Source organism: Anolis sagrei, chromosome 1 (genome assembly GCF_037176765.1).
Source record: "Anolis sagrei isolate rAnoSag1 chromosome 1, rAnoSag1.mat, whole genome shotgun sequence".
NCBI classification, from domain to species: Eukaryota; Metazoa; Chordata; class Lepidosauria; order Squamata; family Dactyloidae; genus Anolis; species Anolis sagrei.
In genome coordinates, this window is record NC_090021.1 from 84757292 (window position 1) to 84784370 (window position 27079).

Genomic DNA, 27079 nt, shown 5'->3' on the forward strand with positions numbered 1-27079 from the left:
AGTGACGGTCACTTCTTGGGTTAGTAGATTTCTTGTGGCCAAATTTGGTCGCAATTCGTCCACTGGTTTTTGAGTTATGTTAATCCCACAAACGAACATTATATTTTTATTTATATAGACTTGCAACTATTTGCAGTGTAAGCAGGCATGGGCAAACTTGGGCCCTCCTCCAGGTGTTTTGGACTTCAACTCCCACAATTCCTAACAGCCTACCGGCTATTAGGAATGGTGGGAGTTGAAGTCCAAAACACCTGGAGGAAGGCCAAGGTTTGCCCATGCCTGCCTAGTGTATCTGGATCCTTGTTCTTTTCCCAATTCCTATACCTTTGCAGTTCAAAGCGAAACCACGCGGGGGCGCAGGCAAGCAGACACTCATAGATAGGGTGCTGCGGGCTTTTGTTTGTGCTTTGTTCCGTCTTATATTCTTTAAACGCATCCCTTCTTGAAGGTCAGAGTAGCCAAGCAATCCCTCTGCCCATCATGTTCCACAAAGTGACCCTAAAACGCCTCTTTCGCAGGACTGAGAGCCCTCTTTCGGGCTGTTTTCACTCTCTGCACTGAGGCGGAACGTATCTCTCGAGTGACGGTTTCCTCCAGGAAGCCTTTTCCTGGAACACCAAGGAGTCACTGCAAAGGGAAGGGAAGCCGTGTCCTGCTGCAGGTTTGTGATGCTGGCTTGCCTGTGTTTGTGTGGCACTGGGCGCCTTTTCCTCCTTTCTTCCCGGGTGGAAGGCGCTGCGACAGAGGGCCCTTCCACACAGCCATATAACCTAGAATATCAAGGCAGAAAATCCCAAAATATCTGCTTTGAACTGGGTTATCTGAGTCCACATTGCCATATATTCCAGTTCAGATCAGAAAATATGCAATTTTATTCAGCTGTGGGGATGGGGCCTACCACTGCAGAATGAGGCCCCTTCAACACAGCTGAATAAAATCCCATATTATCTGCTTTGAACTGGGATATATGGCAGTGTGAACTCAGGGCCCTTCCACACAGACATATAACCCAGAATATCAAGGTAGAAAATCCCACAATATCTGCTTTGAACTGGGTTATCTGAGTCCACACTGCCATATATTCCAGTTCAGAGCAGAAAATGTGTGATGTTATTCAGCTGTGGGGAAAGGGCCTACACTGCAGAATGAGGCCCCTTCCACACAGCTGAATAAAACCCCACATTTTCTGCTTTAAACTGGAATATATGGCAGTGTGGACTCAGGGCCCTGCCACACAGAGATACAGTCCAGAATATCAAGGCAGAAAATCTCACACTATCTGCTTTGACCTGGATTATCTGAGTCCACACTGCCATATAGTCCAGTTTAAAGCAGAAAATATGGAGTTTCATTTAGTTGTATGGAAGGGGCCTCAGAAAACCCAGTTCAAAGCAGATATTGTGGGATTTTCTGTCTTGATATTCTGGGTTACGTTACTGTGTGGAAGGGCCCTGAATGGTTTTTAACAGCCATGACTCCATGCTATGGGTTCATGGGAATTGTAGTAACACAACAAAACCTTTAGCCTTCTTTGTCAAAGAGTGCTGATGCCTCATCAAATTACAAATCCAGGATTCCATGTAGCACAAAGCCATGGCAGTTAAAGTGGTGTCGAACGGCCTCAATCCTGCAGTGAAGATGCACCCAGTGTTGCCACTTCATGCATCCAAATACACTACTGCTATGTTTTGCCTTTGCTCCTAAAATCTGGGAAGTTCAGACCCCTTCCACACAGCGATATAACCCAGAATATCAAGGCTGAATAACACACAATATCTGCTTTGTACTGGGTTATCTAAGTCCACACTGCCATATATTCCAGTTCATAGCTGAAAATATGGGATTTTATTCAGCTGTGTGCAAGGGACTTACACTGCAGAATGAGGGCCCTTCCACACAGCTGAATAAAATCCCACATTATCTTTTTTGAACTGGGATATCTGGCAGAGTGGACTCAGATAACCCAGTTCAAAGCAAATATTTTGGGGTTTTCTGCCTTGATATTCTGGGTTATATGGCTGTCTCGAAGGGCACTGAATGGCTTTTAACAGCCATGGCTCCATGCTGTGGGATCATGGGAGTTATAATACCATAACAATACCCTAACCTTTAGCTTTCCCTGCCAAAGAGTGCTGATGCCTTAACAATGATGGATCTGGACCAAATTTGGTTCCTAAGATCATCATATGTGTGTTCTGGTGGTCTTTGGTGTCCCCTCTGACACTCCCCTCGCAACCCCCCAGGGGACCCAACCCGCAGGTTGAGAAACACTGGTGTACACCTTCATGTTAATCTTCAAGGAATGGAGTTCAATGTGCATTATAATGGCAGTGTAGATGGGGCCCTAATACAGAGATAACAATCTTAGCAAATAGTTAGTCACTGATTGGTTTCAGGTTTGCGGTTGTGACCCCAACATTGAATTAAAGGGACTCCATTTGGTGTTGGTGAGATTTGTTCAGAGGTGGGTTATCATTGCCTTCTGTAGCTGAGAGAGTGTGACTTGCCTAAGGTCACCCGTTAAGTTTCTGTGGCAGAATGGGGATTCAGAACTTAGTCTTTATATTATTGCAAAGATACAGAATGGGGGACTCCTGGCTTGACAGCAATACATGTGAAAAAGATCTTGGAGTCCTTGTGGACGAGTTAAACATGAGCCAACAATGTGATGCTGCTGCTAAAAAAGCCAATGGGATCCTGGCCTGCATAAATAGGAATATAGTGTCTAGATCCAGGGAAGTCATGCTACCCCTCTATTCTGCCTTGGTTACACCACACCTGGAATACTGTGTTCAAATCTCTACACCACAATTGAGGGGAGATATTTACAAGCTGGGTTGTGTTCAGAGGAGAGTGACTAAAATGATCAAGAGTCTGGAAAACAAGTTCTATGAGGAGCAGCTTAAACAGCTGGACATGTTTAGCCTGCAGAAGAGAAGACTGAGAGGAGACATGATAGCCATGTATGAATACATGAGAGGAAGTCATAGGGAGGAGGGAGCAAGCTTGTTTTCTGCTGCCCTGGAGACTAGGACGCAGAACAATGGCTTCAAACTACAAGAAAGGAGATTCCATCTGAACACTAGGAAGAACTTCTTATGAGAGCTGTTCAGCAGTGGAACTCTCTACTCTGAAGTGTGGTGGAGGCTCTTTCTATGGAGGCTTTTAAATAGAAGCTGGATGTCCATCTGTTGGGGGTGCTTTGAACGTGATTGTCCTGCTTCTTGGCAGGGGGTTGGACTGGATGACCCACCAGGTCTCTTCCAACTCTATGATTCTATGATTCTAGTCTGACACTCAAAACGCTACACCACACAGGCTCTCTTGCTCTCTCTTGATTTTTCGTGGTTTCATTTTCAGTAAATGTTCTAATTAAACATATGTATGTTACTAGTCATCTGTATATATTTGCTCTGTAGACTGTTTTCTATAGGTCACCAACTCTTTGTGGTGAACACTGTAGTTTGGTTTGTGTTGAATGATTTATGGAGAATGTGTTGTAACCCAGATCTTTGGAAACCTGGAGAATTGGAAGTTTGGTAATAAGATCTAGGGGTTGCATACATGGTTTAGAAGTTCTATTGATTGTATCCTGCCTAGCCGTGATATACTGATGATAAGGAAAAGTGGCCAGTTCTCCCTTATTTTAAATGAAGAAATACTTGGCAGCCTCTCTTTTCTTTCATTTTTAGATTTGCATATTTATGTGGAATCTCATTCACACAATTGAAATGACTTGGTAGTAAATGTGCATGAGATTGCTTCCAAATTGCACATCTATCTCCCATTGTTCTTCCATTAATTTTTTGTTCTCCTTTTGATTAGTAATAAAGTAATTAGAGTTGATGGTAGGGAAAAAATGTTTTCCTGAAGCATATCCTGGAGCTACTACAGTTTTCTCTCCCTAAAGCTTACATATAAAGAGTTGACAGTGAAATGTGAATGTACTGAATTCTAATCACTGATAGGAAAAAAATCTAATTCTAAATTTTATTACCAAACCAACTACCAGTTTAATGCATATATCATTGATTATTTCTAAATTGCTATGCTATGAATATCTGTTTGCTCCTTGTAAATCACTACAGCTTGAAATGCAGCCACATTTGTAAATATTAGGGTGGAGGTTGACATACCTGTCTAGGCGGAAATTATGTTTAGAAGCAGAGCAAATTACAACTCTCACTCCATAAGATTTGGGTAAGGCTGTTTGCAATTCATATCAGCTTTTCAATGCATTATGCAAGCACAGAAATGTAACTCTGAAAATTCTTTTCTGGGCTGGTATATCTATCTTTTAAGATACTGCTGTTTTCTAAGCTCAAGCAAGGGAATGTGTGGTGTAAGGCCAGGGCAAGAATGTGGAAGCTGCCTCCCCAGATGTTGGACTCCAGCTCCCATCACTCTTTGCTATGTTAGGTGGGACAGATAGAAACAGCATTCCAACACCATCTGAAGTGCTGTACATTTGCTACCTAGTCCCAAGTAGTGTAAATGTTCTTGTAGACTCAAGTTTTATAAGTTTAGCATTGTCATGTTACAAATGGTCTCTGGGAAGTGATGTCCAATTGTAGAATTATCGGGGGGGGGGGGGGGAGAAGAAAAACCAAGGAAACAAAGCCCTTTGTTTTATTTTTTCATGCTGCAAGATTGTGATTTAGAGATACATGCAAAGTTATATGCTCTCAGGTTGGAGAGTGGCATGTGGATGAGAACTATGGTGTAAGATAGTCACTTACTCAAAAAAGTGTATTTGCTCAGCCCTGCATTATGGGACTCTTGGGAGTATTTGTGTGTCAGTGAGGAAGAGAGGGAGGGATGGAGATTTGTTTCACATTTTCGACATTAGAGGATCTCCTTTTGTAATAAATATTTAAATTCATCTATTTCGTTATATTATTATCTCTATGTTCAGGTTGACAGGTTAATACAAGACCCTTGGACAAATTAGCTGTGGTCCTTTCCAGAAAAAACTACGATTTTAAACCCCCAGTGCAAAACAAGTACTCATTTTACTTGCAGTTTCATTTTGAATATCCAGTAGATATTAGATATAATATGGAGATCCCTTTTAAGTACTTTGAAAATTATTTGATGTACAGTCTGTACATGATGTGCATTTAGGAAGAAAGGAAGATGCTGTTTTGTTTATTTCTTGTGACATCATATTGCTTCCTTAAAGGCATAAAACACCTCTTTTTCATTAATATAGCAGCAACCTACTCAATTGCATTTTTAGCAATCCTCATTTGAATAAATAACATTTAGACTCACAGTTGAACATAACATAGAGGTCATTTTTTAAAAGTAAATTATCCTTTTGAAAGGTTAAGTCCAAAACCCTTTTTTGTTTTTAGAAAGAGAAACTTTTAAAACCCTACTACCAGATACATCCTACCTCTGTTCATGCCCAGCGTTTATTTTTTAAATTTTAAACTTACATTTGCCCTGGCCATAGGTTTTTTAAATCCTTGCGTGTTACTGTTTATATGTGAGTTATATTAATTGTGTTGGGTTTTTTTATTGATTGTTTTTGTTTTATTGATGTGTTGTCAGGCATGGCCTCACATAAGCCGCTCCGAGTCCTCTTGGGGAGATGGTGGTGGGGTATAAATAAAATTTTATTATTTTATTATTATTATTTATTTCTATCTCACCCTGTCTCTCAGTGGGGACTCAGGGCTGCTCACAACATAAAAGGCAAACATTCAATGTTGTAAAATACAACAACAAACTAAACAATTCAAATAGACAGTACAGAACATTTGACAATTTTTTTTACATAAAAACAATAATGACAAGTTACATAATATTAATAAAAACAAGGTTAAAACAAGTTAAAAACCATGTCCAAATTCCATTCCTTATTTCATTCCTTACAGCACTCAGTTTAGTCATCTTGCCTTCTAGGGAAAGTTCAGATTTTCCTTACGACCCACTTACTTGTGTTTTCAATAGTTCCAGGTTTTTCTTACTTACTTACATTTAAAATCCACTTGGCTACTAGAAAGTCAGTAATAAAATGAATCTTGAGCTCATGAATACATAAGTAGCTACGATTTGTAAAAACAGATCCTTGAACAAAAGAGTAAGATCAGTCCTGTAATTTTGCTGGGTTTTGTCAGTTGTTGCTACTTCTGTATCTACTTGTTCCTTGTATTTTTTTAAAAAAACAAGTCTTAAGTTGTAGCAGTGGGAAAAAATATCTCCCGTTGCAACCCTAATCATATTTTTCAGGGAAAGGATAGGAAAAATGGCAGGGGGAACATTCTTCTCATGAAAAACAGAAGAGAAGCTCTTTGCAGAGGTAGGAACATCTCAGGAAATCCTGGAGGACATAGAGTTGGTTTGGCAAAAGTCATGACAGAAGAAATGTTGAGGGCAATGGAACTGATGAACCATAGTTAGGGATGCACACATATCCCTTAGGATTTTTTGTGTGACAATGTATCTTCTTCTTTTTTTTAAAAAAAAAAAAAAAGCCCACCCAGGGTGGAAATAAAAATTTGCAGTCAGTACCAGGAATTGCCAACAAATAGTCTGGGCATTTTATTTTATTTTATTTTTAAAAAGAACTCCCAACTAGAAGTACTGCAACCTTTTGCACTATTTGCTCCATCTGGAGTAGCCTATAATTACATGCTGTGTGCCATCAGTGTGCCTGGTGTGTTATGGATTGCTGTCCAAAGTGTGACTTCGCTACTTCTGAAGAAGAAAAGGCCTCTTTCGCTGTTTCAAGTGAATGCCGTTCACTTAGAAGATGATTGATGTTTTCTTTGTAACTTTTTACAATATACCATTCTCTCAGTTTCTCTACATGGAGTCTAATATTTCTGAACAGATTGTTGCGCAAGATTATAGCTTTATTTCCCTCCCAAGAGAGCCGTATGTTTAATCTTTGAGTGCAAATGTAAGATGTCCTATCTGACTTTACCAGTGTGGTGATCAAGAGAAAATAATGCCATTGGAATATTAGCTTTCCCAGGCTCATATCCCATTTCTAGCCTCCTGTGGTCTTTGTTGGCTTGATATTCTGTATATCAGTTGTTTCTCTATATTTTAATTATGTACTTTTCTTTGTGACTATCCAAATGTTGTTGCTTTACAACTCCCACAGTCTCTTACCATTTGCTAGCTGATGAAGGAGGAGTTGTTGTAGTCAGCTCAGCTCTGAAGTGTGAGTTGTGATGCTGTGTGCATAAGATGATAATGTTTTGAAATGAAGAGTAGGTGAGAGTCACAACAGTGTTAATTTGTTAAAAAATAGATATATTCTGCATCAAGCACCAGAAAATGTATGCAGCAGACACAGTACAGTGTGACCAGTGGCCAGTTTGTCCCTGTTTTGGTGGAGAAACCAGACTTCCTAGGGCCCTTCCAGAGAGGCTCTGTATCCCAGGTTTTGACCCCAGGTTTTGTTTATCCCGGATTATCTGGCAGGGGGGGACTCATATAATCAAGCTTAAAGCAGAAAACTGGGATCAGATCCTGGGATAAAGGGCCTGTCTGGAAGGGCCCCTAGTCATACCACATAGTACTTCTCCTGCTGTCTACAGCTCTTGTTGTGGCCCAGCAAGTTCCCTGTTTCTTTTTGAAAGACCTCTCCAAAAGGGGAAAAAAAGATATTTCTGCAAAGGTGCAACTACTCTGGTTGGTGCAATGTATTTGGTGATTATCTATGTCTGCCATTACAAATTATTATGACGATTGAGTGACCTCCTGTGTCATTGTCTTTGTCATTTCATCTGACTCCACAAAATTGATTGGGAGAAGGCAAAACATACAACCCTCAAAAGAGCTATATTGAACAATGGAATGTGTCACCTTTGATTGTGGAAGGGTCTCCTTATCAGGTAGTTTTTAGGCAAAGGCTAGATGGCCATCTGTTAGGGTGGTGCTTTCCTTACTTTAGGAGCTCACTTTATTTTTTCCTCATCCCTCAAAATAGACCTTAAATATTAAGGTAGTCTAACTGGAAACTTAGTAGAAGTGATCATCTCAATCAATGAAAGATTTGTTTCCTTTGCCATACTAAGTTAAATTATTTTTACCCTATTTTAAACTGGAGTAAATGTAGGAAACGTTTATGAGAACTGTTACAGAATAAAAGATTTAAGGAGGACAGTGAGACAGGGCTGATATGGGTAATGGCCCTGTTGGTTGCGGTTTTAAATAGAGGGACACAAAACCCTCCAATAGTGAGACTGGAACTTTTCTTACCCTCTTTACTGTGTTGGCTGGGTTGATGGGAATTTCAATCCATCTGTGCCTCGATGATCACATACTGTCTAAAGGTAAGTATGATTCCTCAACGGCATTGCTAAAATATACATAGTCTGGTTGATCCACCAACCAGTCTTTTACAAGAATATGGATATCCATCTGTTAGATTTATTTCCCCTTTTCTGACTGTAAATGTGATGGGTGCTGAGAGGAAGAAGAAAAGTTAATTCTCAATGAATTCCTTTGTTTTATATCTGAGTTCCTTGACTGCTCTTGCTGGTATGACCCTACACAAGACAGGGCAATAAAATCTTTTTATTGTTTGCCATAAAGCTAATCTGTAATTTAAAAAGTACACATCCAAGGCTGCTCACCTGGTACAGATGGAAGCTGTTTTTCTCTTGCTCTTTACGACTACAGGAAGTATAGGTAACAACTCCCAGAGATAGCATATTCCTGCTTTGGTTACAAGTTGCTGCTGGTTACTTTCAAGGACTTCAGTTCTTGGGCTTCACTCTTCCCTCCACCATCCTATATAGGAACATTTGGCCATAAACAACAACAACAACAACCAGTTATCATTCAAAAAGGTATTTGACAACCCACCTAACGTTCTTTAGCAACCCACCTGGAACAATCTTTCTGAAATGATCTAAAATCTTCCTGGTTCTTTTTCTAATTTGGGACAACAGTTAAGAAGTCAGATGAAGTATTTCTTGTCATTTCAGCGCCTGTTTTGAATTTTATTGATTTTACGTAAGATATTCTGTGTGTGCTCAGTTTTCCAATATATTGTCTCTCGGCTATTTTCAGCTTTTTTGGATGAACTCAATATTAATTTTATAACTATGATTATTAGTTTGAAAGGGAAGGAAAATGTACAGGTGTTACTCCATAATTTTTGCTGGAAAGTTGTTAAAAATTACCTCCCCCATCCCCCAGATTTATTGCTTTGGATTTGGTGCAGAACGAGAGAAGGTATGGGCTGAGTCTTGTGGTTTTTCCACTACTATCTTATATCTGCTTTTTTTTAAAGGCCTCCTTTATTACTTTTAAAGTGAAAGGCTATTTATAAATAGTGTGTAAAAATAAGTTTGTATTTTTTCTGAAAAACCTTGCATATGTATATGCTAGTTTTGATGCAAATAGATGAAACTTTATGTTCTCATACAGTTTTGCATGTGTGTGTGTGTGTGTGTGAGAGAGAGAGAGAGAGAGAGAAGATAGTCTATTAATTCTTCCTTTTTTGCTTTTAACATCAGACTTCCCACCATCAAATGAGAATGTATGAAACTGTAATCCTGTACCTATCTAAACTATCTAGAGTTGAGCTCCATTGAACTGAATGGAATTTATTTCTTAGTAAATTTGTATGGAATAGCACTGTAAGTCTCTTGAAAGCATATTTTTGCCACTAAACTCAGGACTGTTTTTAGCTAGAAAGCTCCCAAGTGGTAGCAACTGAGGCAGTGCACACCTGTTCCAGCTTTTGCTCTTTAATGGCTTTCCTTTTTTTGGTTAATCAGAAAAAGTCGGGAGAAGAGAAATAACTGGAGAATTGTAAATGTAGCAGCCCCATGTAAAACACCTTGTCTTAAAGACATCATGTGTACACATATGCAAATGTATTTCTGTTGATCATTTAAAAAATGGTCTACATATGCTTTCCTGATATGTGGGCCTGTGACACCCTCCATGCATGGTGAGAGTTTAAAGTCGACATCTCATGCAGACCTAGTTGTTATGGAACATCAAAGGAACAAATAAAATATATCAGTACATGTTGAATATTCCTTATTTGTAATGCTTGGGACTACTTATAAAATGAGCTATTTTGGAGATGGGAACCATTCATTTAGGTTTCGTGTATACCACATACATGTAGCCTGAAGATTATTTTACATACAATATTGGTAATAGTTTTGTGAAGGAAACTAAGTTTGTGAACACTGAACCAACAGAAAGCAAAGGTGTCATTACTTGAGCAATGTATGAGGAGAATTTTAGATGTTGGAATATTTTGAAATTCTGGATAAGGAATGACAAATCTGTATAATTTTGGGGGGGGGGAATCATTTGCCATATATATGGAGGAGGAAGAAATATCGTAAAACACACAGTGCTATAAATGAGTTTAAGCTAGGCATAAGAAATACATGCTAATGGAAAAGCAAACAATAAAGGGCTCAGGTGTAATTTTGGTAATGAATGCGCTCTTTATTCCCTTTTTCTTATTTAGCTTAAGCAAAACATTTCTCATTCAGAGGTAACAAATTATTGTTGCCTTTTGTACTCTTTATTTGTCTGAAAGGCTCAAGATTTTGTTTTTGTTAGTACAACAAAGAATATAAGACTCATAGTTTTGCTATAATGTAATCACCGTGAATGTCAATAAAAAGGGCAATAGATTCAGAGTTTCCTAAGTTGACAATACAGCTACCAAGTTTGCAAAATCTGTGTTTTTAAAAATCTGTTTGTTTGTTCTGTTCTGTTAGAAATGTAATACAATGGTATGGTTGCTGATGACACGATAAATAAAAATACAGCAAAATCCAACAAAATCCAAAGTCACTAAATATTCTTAGGCCAATCAGAGGTTTCAAATACATTGTGCTTTCACTAAAAATTCACTGGCTTCTTCATCACACATGGATGTTAAAAATAATACAGGAAAAGAAAAGTGATGATGATGAAGTCACGATGAGTCAGCAACTTGTTTGAGAAACTGGTGTTCCAGGTGGTCTTGACAATAGATTGATTTAGCCAGTGGCCATAACTCTTCAGTAAGAGGACTGGAGGCAAAGAAAGTAAAGGTCAGACAATAAAAACTTCTATATTGTTGAAGGCTTTCATGGCCAGAATCAATGGGATATTGTGTGGCTATGTATGGCTATGTTCTAGCAGCATTTTCTCCTGATGTTTCACCTGCATCTGTGGCTGGCATCTTCAGAAAAACTTTTGTTTCCATTTACAAAAGAACTCAGTTTGTGGTGATACATCAGTCAAGAGTAGATACCTTTGTAGATATTTCTGTAATAAAGAGTTCCTCTCCAACTCTCACAGCCCCAGCATGGTTCTTCCTCTTTTGTTGTAGCAATACATGGAATGATGGGGAAGGAAGAGGTAGAGCAATGGCAAAAATGCAGCCATCTAGATATTGTTAGACTAGCTCCCATCATCTCAGGCTGACTACTATGTGTGCTGGCTAATGGTCTTTAGATTAGATCTTTGAACTGTTCACTTTATGCTGGAGACATAACTTGGAGGTATACTGAGTTTTATTTATACAGTATTACAAACCCCAAAACCTATTTATATGTTTTGATGGTCATTTATTTATGAAATTCCTGCACTGACCTTTATTCTTGTTATTTTTAAAAATATCTTCACAGTTTGCAGTCAATAAAAGTGTTTTAAAACAGGAAACAATAAATGAAACAAAACTGGAAAAAAAACCCCTAAAACATAACACCAAATGTTCAAAGTTGACTTTCAAAGTCTATCTTCTTCCAGTTCAGGAGGTCCTCTGCTGCAGTATCCCAGATGAATGGCTGAATCTAGCTCTGCTGAATAACTCTAGTGAAGGAGGATCTATCACCTTCTGGGGCTTTCTCTTCTATGCAAGCAATTTGTGGAGGTTCTGTGAAAATCCATCTTTTAATTTGAACTGCTTGAATCAGGTTCTGCCCTCTGGAACAACAACAAAATGCTCCTAATCTGTGTGGCAGCCCTCCAGTTGTTTCGAGATGGTTATTGCAGTGCTATTTAATTGTCTCTTTTACAAGCTGAATGTATTCATCTCCTTCAGGATCCTGTCATAGATCCCAAAAACAATTCATGGTGCCTAATATTTTTTTATAAAGATTCAAATTTAAAACTTGTATAAACTCCTATAAACAATCATTTCCTTCCTATAATAAAAGATGGTTACAAGGCCTGCACGATCAATGAAAAAATGTTTCAATATTTATTACGAAATTAGGGAGTGGGGGGGAAATTGTTTCTAAAATGTTTCCAAAAAGTTAACTATTTTTTAGTTAATTAATTAATTATGCCAATGGGGAAACTTCAGAGGCGCCTTTCTCCCTCCTTGTTAGAGCTGTTGGTACATTTATAGAACACATTTACCACTGTTAGCCCATCAAGTTTCAGAGCTTTTGACTCATTCACAGAGTTTTTGGGAATTTTCAAATGTTTTGCAGGCAACATTTTTAAAAAAAAACAAAAAAAACACTACAAGAGCGATATCCTTGAATTTTCTATACAATGACACAATATCACTCCCCCAAGCTTCAGAAATATTCATACATCTCCTGATTTTGGGAATTTTTAAAAAGTTTTGACAAAAACATTTTTTAAAAAGCCACAGCATCTATTTCATCTCTCATATTAACCAATATAACTTTGATTTAGGGATTTCTTCCCAGCTCAGCACTGATTTACTTACTTGTATTGAAGTATCAGTCAGTTTTCCTCTTTGCAGATTCAACAATTTATTGGAATTCTGGCCTACTACTAAGAGGGACAAATCTCTCTCCTATCCTAATTGGAGCTTTCTGCGACTGAGCAAAATTCTGGGAAATGTAGTTTAGGGCAGAACCTTTTGAATTATCTGCTATTAGATTCCTCGTCTTCCCAGACTACATTTCCCAGAATTCTGTGCTTTCTCAGTCTCTGACTCATTCGTCCCACCCTGCTGCTTTTCTTGAGTCAGGGTCTCATGGGAGTTCGGCAAGACATCTAGGGAGCATTGGTTTAAGGAAGCAAATGATCACAATGCAGACACCAAAGGAACAAGTTAAATGTTGTGAATGTGTGAAAATGTCTAGTAGATGTGATGCAGTTTTTCCTAAGAGCCCTTCAGCTACCAACTTTTTGTACTCTTGGAGGGAGAAGCATCAAGAACCATACATCCTTTCCTTGTGCCAATTCCAACTTGACGAAGGGATCAACTGCAAATCCTTTAATCCTCCCCACCCGAGTATACCTTCTATTGGGCTTAAATCCAACTCTATGATTTACTGTTTAATGAACTTCATAACCAATGATGTCATGTTTGGATTTTTGTCAATTTAATTCTTCCTTCCCAATTCTGCTTCTTCTTGTATCATATTTTAAGCTGGCAAACAGGAACTGTCGCTTTTGTCATATTTGTAACTCATCCTGGGAGTCTTTTGGATGAAAAATTGGGGTAAAATTATGTTCAATAAATAAACTAAAGTGAAAACTTCAAAATATGCCTGGTCCCTGTTTGTTTAATTGGAACAAGACTAAACTGTCAAGGACGCTTTGTAAAAATGTTAATTAGGTATTTATATTACTCAGTTTATCAAATCAAATGTCAGGTATTCAATAAATTAAAAACTTCCATATAAATGAAATGCTAATATTTTGGGGAGAAAAAAGAGAATGAAAATCAGAAAACATCTTTTTTAAGTTTGAAAAAAGTAATGCATTTTTTATGATGCATTCTCACTCGTGCCATGTTTTTCAGAGTTAATGTTAGAAATAATGCAATCGCTCTTCTTTTCTAGGTGTTTGAACCAAATCATGATCCAATGACTAGCTTAGCAAAAGAGTTTGAAAAATGTAATTCGGTTTTGTATCTAATTTTTTGTGGTGTCAGATGGCTGCACCAAATTTCAGTGGCAACTGGTATAGTGGTACTTACTTAGGCGATCCCTCGTTGTCCGAGTAGGATAGTCTTCTAGGATCAGAATTCTTGTGAGTCTGTAGGTGGCTGTGGATCCCTATTCTCGATCTGCATCTTCTTCCACAGCGAGGACATTGGAGTGTAGTGGTATCAGTAGTGGAAACATGTGAACTTTGAAAGCTTCGAACAGTTCACTGGTGGATCTTTGAAAGTGCAGTCCCTAGAACCCCCAAATCCTCCCCCAATATATATTTCTTAGAAGAGTTCTTGTTCACGTTTTCCTCAAGTTCATGGACAGGATTAAACACCGTATACTGTATAATGCGTCTGTTGTACAGAAAGATCAGTGTCTCTTTCCCAACAGCTTCCAGTCTGTTCCTTATAACCTTGGTCTGCATGGCTCTTTTGTGACTTTGCTGTTAAGTTGAATCAAAGCCATGCTCTACTTGAGCAAAGCAGAGCTGTTTGGTCTTAAGGGCGGTTTAAAAAAAATGTAATGCAAGAAGCACTGGCCCAGATTGACTTTGCTTATGTGCTCTTTTCCAGAAATGACAGTCTCATTATTATGGAAACGTTTCCATCAAATTGCAAATGGCAGGCTGATGCAGCAAAGGACAATGGCTCTTTATAATCAGACCCATGGTTTTCAGGAGGATGAAATCAAAGCAAAACTTCAACAGTTCACTGGTGGATCTGTTGACCTTTCAACGAAAGATGATGGGATTGGGATACTCACGCTCAACAACCCAAGGTTTATGAATGCTTTTACAGGTATTAAACATTCTTAATGGGTTTGTAGCCTCTTAGTATACGCAAAGACAAAAAACGATACTTTAGTTAGCATCACTAACAGTAACAAGAATTTGCTTTTAAATATAAAGTTGTTAAGTGAGTCTTGTGTTTCACAGATACTTCTTAATAATGAAAAAATACTTTATACCTTGAAAAGGTTGTCAAAACAGTTCACTGAGTCTCAACCATAAGTCCCAGTTCTTTCTTCTTTGTGGGTCAGATCTGGCAGTTTGTTCTGAGGCACTTTATTTCTTTGTTAGTATAAGGGAAAAGATAGTGACTACCCACTTTTGAAAAATGTTTGTATAATTTTATATATGACCTTGCATAAAATATAACAAACAAACAAAGGAATCCCCCAGACAACAGACAGCTAGGTTTTGAAGCTACAAGGCCATTAAATGCTAATCAAGGTGGTCATTTGAAACATTCACACTTGCCTCAAGCATACAAGAGTTTTTTTCCCCACCTTGGACATTCCACTCACTTGCTTAGTTACCAGCAGACCTCTCAGCCTCTGAGGATGCCTGCCATAGATGTGGGCAAAATGTCAGAACAGAGTGCTTCTGGAACATGGCTATACAGCCCAGAAAACTCACAGCAACCCAGTGATTCTGGCCATGAAAGCCTTCGACAACACATTAAAAAGATGTTATCTTGAAAGATTATTTATTTATTTATTATTTTATTATTTGCTTCACAAATTACAAAGGTATAGGAATACGTTTGAATATTTATACCTCAGTTTCATCAAGCATATTATCACTTTTCTCTGGTTTCTCTGGCTATTCTATAGTTTAAATACAATAAAAATAAATTGACTGTAACTGAAGCTTCCTTCTTCTTTGGAGGCTTTTAAACAGAGACTGGATGGCCATCTGTCAGGGGTGCTTTGAATGCGATTTTCTTGCTCCTTGGCAGGAGGTTGGACTGGATGGCCCACGAGGTCTGTTCCAACTGTATGATTCTGTGATTCTAATCTTATACATAGCAATCAGTCTAAGGTTCTCAAAAGTAAGTGAAACAAAAGGATATGATAACTTATTAATTGATTTCTTCATTATATTTACACTCTGGTCTTTCCCTAAGACTCCAGCTACACAACAATAGTTATAAGGACGTATAATCTTTAAATAAATGTAGACTTCAATCATAAATCAGTCATTGTCACTCTGTGCTCAGTTACTTACAAATCTCTTGTACAGCTTTTGACAATTTTCTGATTTTCTTCAACCACCAGAGGAAGGCCCTATCAGTTGTCATGAATGCATCTATATGCCCTCACTATTAGTTTTTGAAATTCAAGGGATTGATCTTGACTGACTCAGGGAAAGATCACGGGGGTGGAGGATTTAAGACAGAATTTGCTGAAACCAGCACTGGAAATGACTAGGTGATAGACAGTAGCAGAAACCACACAGGCATATATCTCCAAGGCTGAAGAAAAGGGCATTGAGGCAATGTTAGTCTGGGGGAACAGGAACTGTCCCTTTTCCTATTCTATTGATAGAAGCCATTTTATAGTCAGGAAAATTTATTGGATGCAATCCATGGTTGTTTCCATCACCTCAGTGTTTTGGCAGAATGGTTCATTGATTTACATCATGAAATAAACTATTGTTCAGTATTCAAAATATCCAGTATTATTAGGATAGTCCACATGCAAGGTAACCAAGCCATGAATTATGATCACTGAATCAAAAAATGAATGCAACACATCACAGTATTCCCCACTTTAAATTTTGGACAGCAATAAGTAGTAAATAGTAGAAAGTCATAAATAATGATATGCCATAATTGCAGCTATTAATGTCAGACAACCTTGAGGTTTATAGAGAAAGTTTTCCCTGTTTTATAGATGAGGTAAGGAATTGATGTCCTGCTGCCATTTTGTTTTCTCCTTTCTGTGCATCAAACTATTCTAGCCACATTCCTGCAGGGTTGCTGAGGTCTATTCTTCTTCCTTCCCCCCACAAAAATACTTGTGGAGGAGAAACAGATAAGGAAAGGCCAACTTTATGGGAATTCATCTTCTTACATGATCGGTGTCTTAATTAGATCGTTGATGCACCATTGTTATTTTTCATTCTCTCAGAACCATCTGCTTTTCAGAGCCAGCAGCTGAAAAATGTCATCTGTTAGTGCGAAGGTGAAAGACATCACCTGTTCCTGGCTGAACTAAGCACTGCTTCCTGCTTCTGCTGCCTCCTTAACAGGCCCATAGACTTAGTAAAATACACACATACAGACAAGATAGTTCTGAGTTTCTTCACACTCCTTCCTCTCCCTACAGCAAAGATTGCTCTGCAAAGACACATTAAAATAAACAAAAAGTTCATATGCAGAGGAAGTACTAAAAATATTCTAATAAAATTGCCCCCCCCCCCCCCTAAAATTGACATTTCAAAAATGGGATACATTTGATGGCACCATAGATTTGGTGAAATACAGTGATTTGGTTTTTTAAAGTGGGTTGATGTCAGTAGCATAGCCGCCTCTTCTGTTGTCTGAAGCTTAATATAAAACTCCACACTAAAGATATCCCTTGGCTGTTCTTTCTCTTTAATGGCAGGAACGATGATGATAGAACTACAAGAGAGAGTTGCTGAATTGGAAAACTGGAAGAATGGGAAAGGGCTTATCGTCCATGGTGCAGAAAATACATTTTGCTCAGGATCTGATCTGAATGCTGTCAGGACACTGTCCAGACCACAGGCAAGTGGTAGCTGGAATCAATTTTCCATGCACTCTTTAAAGTTCTGAAACATTTATGGCTCAAAGGAAGACATTCCAAAAACATCAGTGCTGCAGAAAAGTAATAATAAAAAGTTGAAATTATTCTGTTCTGAGGCTGGGTGCTGAACACGCTATCAGTGTTCCAAAGACGAGTGACAAATTACAAGTGTACATTTGATTTATTGCCTAGATTTCTAAAGTTCTTTCAGCATTTTTTAATTTTAAACTTTTTTTTCCCTTTCAGAACCATTCAGAGGAATGAGACTTTTTACAGATAGAATGATAAGCATGATAGGCTTCCCATATTGCTAAAGAATATCATTTTTCTTTCTATGCAATTCAGTACAAGTACAGGAAAGAAAACAGAGTTTGAATGGAAGCTATGCAGATGATTGTCTTATACATGCTTACCTGGGAATAAGCCCCATTGAGTAGAATGAGTTTAATGAGAGCAGCCATGTATAGATAATGGTATAAATTTACATTAAAGGTTGCAGATTACTGAATAAATCCCTAGTGTTGAACTGGCTATTATCCTTATCAGCAATGTGTGTTTGCTAGTTTTCCCAACTAAATTCATATCTTACTGAGGAGACCTCTGTGCAACTACAGACCCACAATCTTTGCTAAAAACAAACAACAAAATAAACAATATATTTTTTAAAAGCCTTGGATTCTGGATAACCAGATTAATACTGTAATGCAAGAATAGGCAATATATGGCCCGCAGGCCGCATCCAGCCCTTGGGATGCCAAAGTGTGGCTTTTGTGACCTGGCAGATGACCCTCAAAGCCCACAAATTCCACCCCATTTTCATTTTAATTTGAGGCTTTAGGGGGACAAATTTTGCTTCCAAATCACCCCAGAATCTTCCTATGGTTTAGTAACCATGGTTTGATATGTCTTTTTCCACACAATTATGATATTGGGAGGATAGTGAGCATATTGTGAATGAGGTTGATGTTCCCTTGGGGATTTTTTTATAATATCCAGCAAGAAAACTCCTGTATATTTCTGATAATTGTACTGGAGGAATTCTGTGATTCCCAAGAGAAGCAATGCACTGTATACTCATTCTCCAGTGGAGGCTTTTAATCTTGACACGTTGGTTTATGTAGAGCTGTAAACACACATCAGGATTCCCTGATGTCCCATCAGTCAGTGGCATATGCAGAAATATACTCACAACAGATATCAGCAACAGATGTACAGTGAGAAGCAAGAGAATCATGGCAAGAGAAAGAACACATGCTTGCTGTCCTCTTTTACACTCATTGCTTCTCATCATCAACCAGGGACAAAAGTAAATAATGTAACCCTCGTCATACCTGTCACATGGTGATGACTCAGCTTCTTTTACCTGTCCCTTCAGTTTCACATCACCACCCACTTAACCCTTCAGTAGGTGTGTGATCACATGTCTATTAGAACAGTATTACACAATAAGGTTATAGTCAATGCAATAATATTTAACAGTGCTCATAAGATTGTGGATTTAGGGAATTCTCTTCTCTGGTGAGGGAACTGCAAATGAGAAGCTGTAATCCAAAACTGCTATTTTTCTTAGAGTGAATTGTTGCTTGATTTGATATTACAACTTCGCCAACATGGCTTCATCTTAGCAAGAGGTGTGTGGCCTGTTGGGAATCTTTCAAAGTGAACTTTTGTGTGAGAAGGAGATCAGTGTGTATGTTGTAGGGAGCCACTCATTTGTGAAGTATCATTTTATGTTCTCAATTCCTGATTAACAGGTTTGTTTTTGTTTGCTTGTTTCAGCATGTTAATTGCCACATAGAGTTTTCTGAGAAGTTTTGTATCTTAAAAACAAAACCCAAGCCACTAAAAAAAAACAACAATTTTAATAACAGCCACTTTCATATATAGTCTTCTACTAGATCTTTGTATTGAGATCAAGGGTTTAATTGTTGTGTACCCTCAAGTCATTTCTGCCTTGTGGAAATCCTAAGGTGAATCTTTCATGGGGTTTTCTTGGAAAGATTTGTTCATAGGGGCTTTGCTTTTGCCTTTTTCTGAGACCGGGAGAATGTAGCTTGTCCAAGATTACCAAGTGGGTTTTCAAGGCCAAGTCAGGATTTGAGCTATGATCTTTATAGTTGTAGCTAAATGTTCTAACCACTACATCATGCTAACTCTCAAGACTTGAATAGCTAGTGTTCAAGAAGGCTGATTGACTCCCACCTTCAGAGAAGGTATGCCTTTGAATACCAAATCTAACCATGAAAGTCCTATTGTACTCTCGTCTTATCTTATGTGCTTCTTATAGGCATTTGGTTAGCCATTGTGGAATCTGGATGTTGAAGTATATAGATGTACTGAGAAAAGAGTTATTATTCAGTTTTATGCATTACAAAGAAATTAATGACATTGGAGTTGTGTTTAGGTATCTTCAGATTATACCTTCCATAATATTAATTAATATGTTTATAAGGGTCTACACTTAGAATCATAGAATCAAAGAGTTGGAAGAGACCTCATGGGCCATCCAGTCCAACCCCCTGCCAAGAAGCAGGAATATTGCATTCAAATCACCCCTGACAAATGGCCATCCAGCCTCTGCTTAAAAGCTTCCAAAGAAGGAGCTTCCACCACACTCCGGGGCAGAGAGTTCCACTGCTGAACGGCTCTCACAGTCAGGAAGTTCTTCCTAATGTTCAGATGGAATCTCCTCTCTTGTAGTTTGAAGCCATTGTTCCGCGTCCTAGTCTCCAAGGAAGCAGAAAACAAGCTTGCTCCCTCCTCCCTGTGGCTTCCTCTCACATATTTGTACATGGCTATCATATCTCCTCTCAGCCTTCTCTTCTTCAGGCTAAACATGCCCAGTTCCCTAAGCCGCTCCTCATAGGGCTTGTTCTCCAGACCCTTGATCATTTTAGTCGCCCTCCTCTGGACACATTCCAGCTTGTCAATATCTCTCTTGAATTGTGGTGCCCAGAATTGGACACAATATTCCAGATGTGGTCTAACCAAAGCAGAATAGAGGGGTAGCATTACTTCCTTAGATCTAGACACTATGCTCCTATTGATGCAGGCCAAAATCCCATTGGCTTTTTTTGCCGCCACATCACATTGTTGGCTCATGTTTAACTTGTTGTCCACGAGGACTCCAAGATCTTTTTCACACGTACTGCTCTCGAGCCAGGCGTCACCCATTCTGTATCTTTGCATTTCATTTTTTCTGCCAAAGTGGAGTATCTTACATTTGTCACTGTTGAACTTCATTTTGTTAGTTTTGGCCCATCTCTCTAATCTGTCAAGATCGTTTTGAATTCTGCTCCTGTCCTCTGGACTATTGGCTATCCCTCCCAATTTGGTGTCGTCTGCAAACTTGATGATCATGCCTTCTAGCCCTTCATCTAAGTCATTAATAAAGATGTTGAACAGGACCGGGCCCAGGACGGAACCCTGCGGCACTCCGCTCGTCACTTCTTTCCAAGATGAAGAGGAAGCATTAGTGAGCACTCTCTGTGTTCGTCCACTTAACCAATTACAGATCCACCTCACCGTAGTTTTGCCTAGCCCACATTGGACTAGTTTCCTTGCCAGAAGGTCATGGGGGACCTTGTCGAAGGCCTTACTGAAATCCAGGTACGCTACATCCATGGCATTCCCCGCATCTACCCAGCTTGTAGCTCTATCGAAGAAAGAGATCAGATTAGTCTGGCATGACTTGTTTTTGATAAATCCATGTTGACTATTAGCGATGACTGCATTTGTTTCTAAGTGTTTGCAGACTGCTTCCTTAGCAATCTTTTCCAGAATCTTGCCCGGTATCGACGTGAGGCTGACCGGACGGTAGTTGTTTGGGTCATCCTTTTTTCCCTTCTTGAAGATTGGGACCACATTGGCCCTCCTCCAATCTGCTGGAACTTCTCCCGTTCTCCAAGAACTCTCAAAGATGGTTGCCAATGGTTCCGAAATGACTTCTGCTAGTTCCTTCAATACTCTGGGGTGTAGTTGATCTGGCCCTGGGGACTTGAACTCATTAAGAGCGGCCAGGTATTCCTGGACGACTTCTTTCCCAATTTGGGGTTGGATGTCCTCCAATCCCTCATCCACTCCATCTTGCTGAGGTTGAAGACTCTCTTTTTGTGAGAAGACCGAGGCAAAGAAGGCATTAAGTAGTTCTACCTTTTCCCTATCCCCTGTCAGTATTGCCCCATCTTCTCCTTGAAGAGGTCCTATCGCCTCCTTGTTTTTCCTTTTTCTACTGACATAAGCATAGAAGCCCTTTTTATTGTTTTTAATGTCCCTGGCAAGTCTGAGCTCGTTTTTTGCTTTAGCCTTGCGGACTTTTTCCCTACAGGTGTTGGCTATTTGTTTGAATTCTTCTTTGGTGATTTCTCCCATTTTCCACTTCTTGTGCATGTCTCTTTTGTGTCTTAGCACAGTTAGAAGTTCTTTGGACATCCATTCTGGCTTCTTTGCACTTGTCCTATTTTTTCTCTTTGTTGGCACGGTTTGCAATTGCGCCTTGAGTATTTCACTCTTGATAAATTCCCATCCATCCGTAACTCCCTTGTCTTTTAGTATCTGTGTCCACGGAATGCTGCTCAGCGTTTCCTTCATTTTTTGGAAATCAGCTCTCCTAAAGTCCAAAATGCGGGTTTGACTTGTCTTAGTTTCGGCCTTCCTTTGTACCTCAAATTGCAGGAGCACATGGTCATTTGCCCCTAAGGATCCTACCACTTCGACCGCATCGATCAGGTCCTCCGCATTTGTTAGGATGAGATCAAGAGTAGCCAATCCCCTTGTTGCCTCTTCTACCTTCTGGACCATGAAATTGTCTGCAAGGCAAGCGAGGAATTTGTTGGACCTTGTACTCTTGGCCGAGTTTGTTTTCCAGCAAATATCGGGATAGTTGAAATCGCCCATGACTACTACATCTCTTCTCTGTGCCTGTTTGGTCAACTGTTGGCAGAAGACTTCATCAAGTTCTTCCTCCTGGCTTGGGGGTCTGTAGTAGACGCCTACAATGACATCTTTTTGAATCCCAGTTCCCTTGATTCTTATCCAGATGATTTCAAGCTGGTTTCCCAGATTGCTGTCTTTAATCTCTTCTGCAGCATAAGAGTTTTTGACATATAAGGCTACTCCGCCTCCTCTCCCCTTTGTTCGGTTTCTGTGAAAGAGGTTATACCCCTCGATATCTACATTCCAGCGATAGGAGTCATCCCACCAGGTTTCAGTGATCCCTATGATATCATATTTGTGGTGTTGTGCTAAAAGTTGGAGTTCGTCTTGTTTATTTCCCATGCTCTGTGCATTAGTGTAAAGATATGTGAGCCCCTGAGATCTTCCCTTGAGCTGTTTAATTGGGATTATTGTGCTTTTGGTACTTGGTCCTTGTTGTGTTTGTGCAGCCCTCCGTTTAGCCTTCTGGCGATTCCCAGACATTATGGGTAAAGTAGTGTTCGCCAGGCTGTTGTCCCCCTCGCCCGGTGGACCTAGTTTAAAGTGCGTCTAATGAGGTTTGCGAGTCTGTGAGCAAAAAGGTGTTTTCCTACTTGTGTGAGATGCACCCCATCCCTTGCCAGTAGGCCATCCTCCTGGAAAAGCAGGCCATGGTCGAGGAAGCCAAAGCGTTCCTCCTGACACCATTTTCTAAGCCAGTCATTGACCTGTACTATTTTTCTGGCTCTTGTGGGTCCGTGTCTTACAACAGGGAGGAGGGATGAAAAGACCACCTGTACATTACATTCTTTTAGCTTTGCTCCTAGAGCTCGAAAATCATTTGTGATCTTTTGAAATGTATGCCTTGCAGTATCATTGGTTCCTACATGAATCAACATGAGGGAAGGACAGTGATAGGGCTTGAGGAGCCTGGTGAGCCTCTGAGTGATATGGTGTATTTTTGCCCCCGGTAGGCAGCATATTTCTCGAGCCATCCCATCCGGTCTGGAAATGACAGCTTCCGTTCCTCTAAGGAGGGAGTCGCCTACTACCAAGACCTGTTTACTTTCGGGAATGACAGGGCCCCTTTTGTGCAATGTAGTGTGTAGGTCTCCAGAAAAGTGATCGTGTTGGTGTGAATTGTGTAGGTGAAAAGTGTTGTCCTCCTCCTCGACATCCCCGGTGCATTTGTCAAGGACAATCCATTGAGATTCGTCCAAGAGCCTATGGTTCTCCTGTATGTGTTCCTGTTGCACCTGGTCTATGGTTGGGGATGGTACACCTGCAGGATTGTGCAAGTGTGAATGTTGTGAAGTGTTGTCCCAGTCAGGGCTATCCCCTGCACACTGATCAAGGATAAGCCACTGATCAGTATCTAAGCCATTCTGGTCTTCCCCAATATGTTGTGTTTCTTGGTCAGGTGATAGTTGTGTGAGAATTTGGAATCTATTGTGTAACTGCAGCTGAGCGGAAGTATTCTGAAGAGGCTTCCGGGTCCTATGTGTCCTTCTAAGGGTGACATTTCTCCAAGCCTGAGGGTTGTCCTCATCTGAGGTGCTGTTCTGTTGAGCCTCCCCGTAATGTTGGTGTGATATGGGCTGCGTGTCTGGGCCAGTGTGGTGTGTGGTGTCTAATCTCCAATCTTCCCTTCTTGGGCAAAGTCATGGAAAGCGTGGTGGCCTCACAACTCCAGGTATTCTTGAGAGACACGGATTATCTGGATCCGGCACAGTCTGGCTTCAGACCGGGACATGGTACCGAGACGGTCTTGGTCGCCTTAGTGGATGATCTGCGCCGGGAGCTAGACAGGGGGAGTGTGTCCCTGTTGGTGCTCCTGGACCTCTCAGCGGCCTTCGATACCGTCGACCATGGTATTCTTCTGGGGCGCCTTGCAGAGATGGGTCTTGGGGGTACTGCTCTGCAGTGGCTCCGGTCATTTCTGGAAGGCCGTACCCAGAAGGTGTTATTGGGGGACTCCTGTTCAGCGCCACAGCCGTTGACCTGTGGCGTTCCTCAGGGTTCCATCTTGTCCCCCTTGTTGTTTAACATCTACATGAAGCCGCTGGGTGAGATCATCCGGAGTTTCGGGGTGCGGTGTCACCTGTACGCAGATGACGTCCAACTCTGTCACTCCTTCCCACCTGCTACTAAGGAGGCCGTCGAAGTCCTGAACCGGTGCCTGGCCGCTGTAATGGTCTGGATGAGGGCGAACAAACTGAAACTAAATCCAGACAAGACAGAGGTACTCCTGGTCAGTCGCAAGGCCGAACAGGGTATAGGGTTACAGCCTGTGCTGGACGGGGTCGCACTCCCCTTGAAGGCGCAGGTTCGCAGCTTGGGTGTGACCCTGGACTCATCGCTGAGCCTGGAGCCCCAGGTTTCAGCGGTGACCAGGGGAGCATTTGCACAGCTTCGGCTTGTGCGCCAGCTGCGCCCGTATCTTGGGAAGTCTGACTTGGCCACGGTGGTACATGCTTTGGTCACATCCCGCCTCGACTACTGCAACGCTCTCTACGTGGGGCTGCCCTTGAAGACGGCCCGGAAGCTCCAGCTAGTACAACGCGCGGCAGCCATGTTGTTAACAGGAGCTGGACTCAGAGAGCATACAACGCCCCTGCTGTCCCAACTCCACTGGCTGCCGATCTGCTACCGGGCCCAATTTAAGGTGCTGGTGTTATCCTACAAAGCCCTAAACGGTTCCGGCCCAAAATACCTTGCAGACCGCATCTCGGCCTATGAGCCCACGAGGACCTTGAGATCATCCGGGGAGGCCCTTCTCTCGGTCCCGCCTGCCTCACAGGCACGCCTGGCGGGGACGAGGGAGCGGGCCTTCTCGGTGGTGGCCCCCCGGCTGTGGAACACCCTCCCTACTGAAGTTAGACAGGCGCCCTCCTTGATGGCCTTTCGTAGGGGCCTGAAAACATGGCTCTTCGAGCAGGCCTTCAACTGAATATCTTGGAACGACACTGGAATGGACTAGGACTATGGAATTGACTTTGACCCCAGGTTTTTGACGAAGCGGATTTTTAGCATAAGTATATGTATGTGGTAGTAGTCTGGTTTGTATTGTTTGATTCACTGTACACTGTCTTTCTATGTTGCTGTTCACCGCCACGAGTCGCCCTAGGGCTGAGAGTGGCGGTCAATAAATGCAATAAATAAATAAATAAGAACAGCTCAAGTTCCTGAATGTCCTTAAGGGTCTTAATACGGTCCTCGAGTTGTCGGATCCTGTGTTCCATGCGAGTGATCTGTTTACACTTGGGGCAGATGTAATTGAGTAATTGTAGTGTGAAAAAGCTGAACATGCCACAGCTTGTGCATGAGACAGGAAGTTTTCGTGTTTGTTCCATCTGGAGGTTGCTAATGACCTCCTCTTGGTGTGTGTTTTATGTTGTTGTCTGTATGCAGGGGTGAAAGTATAGGTTACTGAGTGTATGAGTTCGCAGAAGGAAACAAAATGGGTTCCTGCTTCCTCAACTTCTGTGGAAAGCCCAGCTGCCCCTTGGGTTCAGACACTGGTTTATATAGGATAACCAGGAAGCCCCGCCTCTCAAACAAGCAGCACTGAAAGCAGTTAAATTTAAACAAAGCTTATCCTGAAGCAGAAGGAAACAAAATGGGTTCCTGCTTCCTCAACTTCTGTGGAAAGCCCAGCTGCCCCTTGGGTTCAGACACTGGTTTATATGGGATAACCAGGAAGCCCCGCCTCTCAAACAAAGCAGTTAATTTTTAAACTCAGGAAGCCCCGCCTCTCAAACAAAGCAGTTAATTTTTAAACTCAGGAAGCCCCGCCTCTCAAACAAGCAGCACTGAAAGCAGTTAAATTTAAACAAAGCTTATCCTGAAGCAGAAGGAAACAAAATGGGTTCCTGCTTCCTCAACTTCTGTGGAAAGCCCAGCTTCACAACTTGTATTTCTGGTTACCATTTGAGAGTTCACATTGGCTGTGCAAAAGTAGAGACGTTCTAGAATCATTAGCGTAGCTTTGTATTGAACATTTCCACTGTGAATAATTCTTGTTATTTCTTTTTCCTTCTCCTCAATTAACACACACAGCTTTGTGTTCAGTGGCTGTTCAGCTCTCTGTTCTGGTTTCTTTGTCAGCTCTTTAGCTGGATTTTTTTTTTTAAAAAAATGAAATAATGAGAATGTTAGTATGAGGAAACCGCTTTGTTCTCTGGCTCCCTGAATGTTGTCCTTATATTTGATTCTGATTAATTTTATTTATACGTGACATTTGGATTGTACCAAGGATAAGTTTTGATAGAATAAAAAAAATTCAGTAAAAACCCATTTTCCTTTTGCTGCTCAGTTTCATAATCTTACTAGGTGTCACTGACTGCTGTTTTAGGCTATCAGTGATCCAGATTCTCTCCAAGAATGTAATAATCAGGAGGAGGTGGTGATGATGACAATGTTTAAGCAAGCATTTAAACAAAAATTTTTTAACAATGATCTAGAATACGTTCTGGGGGAAAAGAGAGGCAATATATGTAGAAATTATTCAATTTATATATTTAAAAATCAATAGCCCAGACATGTAAATATTTGTAAAATTTTGTATCGGTGAAGCCTGCCCATTGGATTTTTCTCTAGAAATATGCATATATGTGTGTTGGATAGGAGGGTGATCTGTGACCCCATTGATTGCTAGTGTTAACTTGGCTGTTCTGGCTGGCTAAGCAGGTGTCCCCTTATTCCCTCACTGCTCCATGTGTGTTCCTTCCAAAGCTGTCTGCTCTGTGCAAGAGGACAACCAT

The 27079-nt window shown here is 40.6% G+C and overlaps 1 protein-coding gene across 2 annotated transcripts in view; it reads left to right on the top strand.

Annotated features, from left to right (window-relative positions):
* The first annotated feature begins 374 nt into the window (after nt 1-374).
* Nucleotides 375-27079, top strand: part of ECHDC1 (ethylmalonyl-CoA decarboxylase 1) — a 39699-nt gene continuing 12994 nt past the window's right edge. Inside the window, exons 1-3 of one of the 2 annotated variants that reach the window (XM_060753308.2) lie at nt 377-661; nt 14423-14647; nt 17241-17383. In XM_060753308.2, coding sequence (XP_060609291.1) covers nt 14425-14647; nt 17241-17383 — 366 coding nt within the window. In that variant the 5' untranslated portion in view covers nt 377-661; nt 14423-14424. Of the gene's footprint in view, nt 662-14422; nt 14648-17240; nt 17384-27079 lie in introns of both variants that reach the window. The other variant, XM_067466821.1, reaches the window with a different exon arrangement.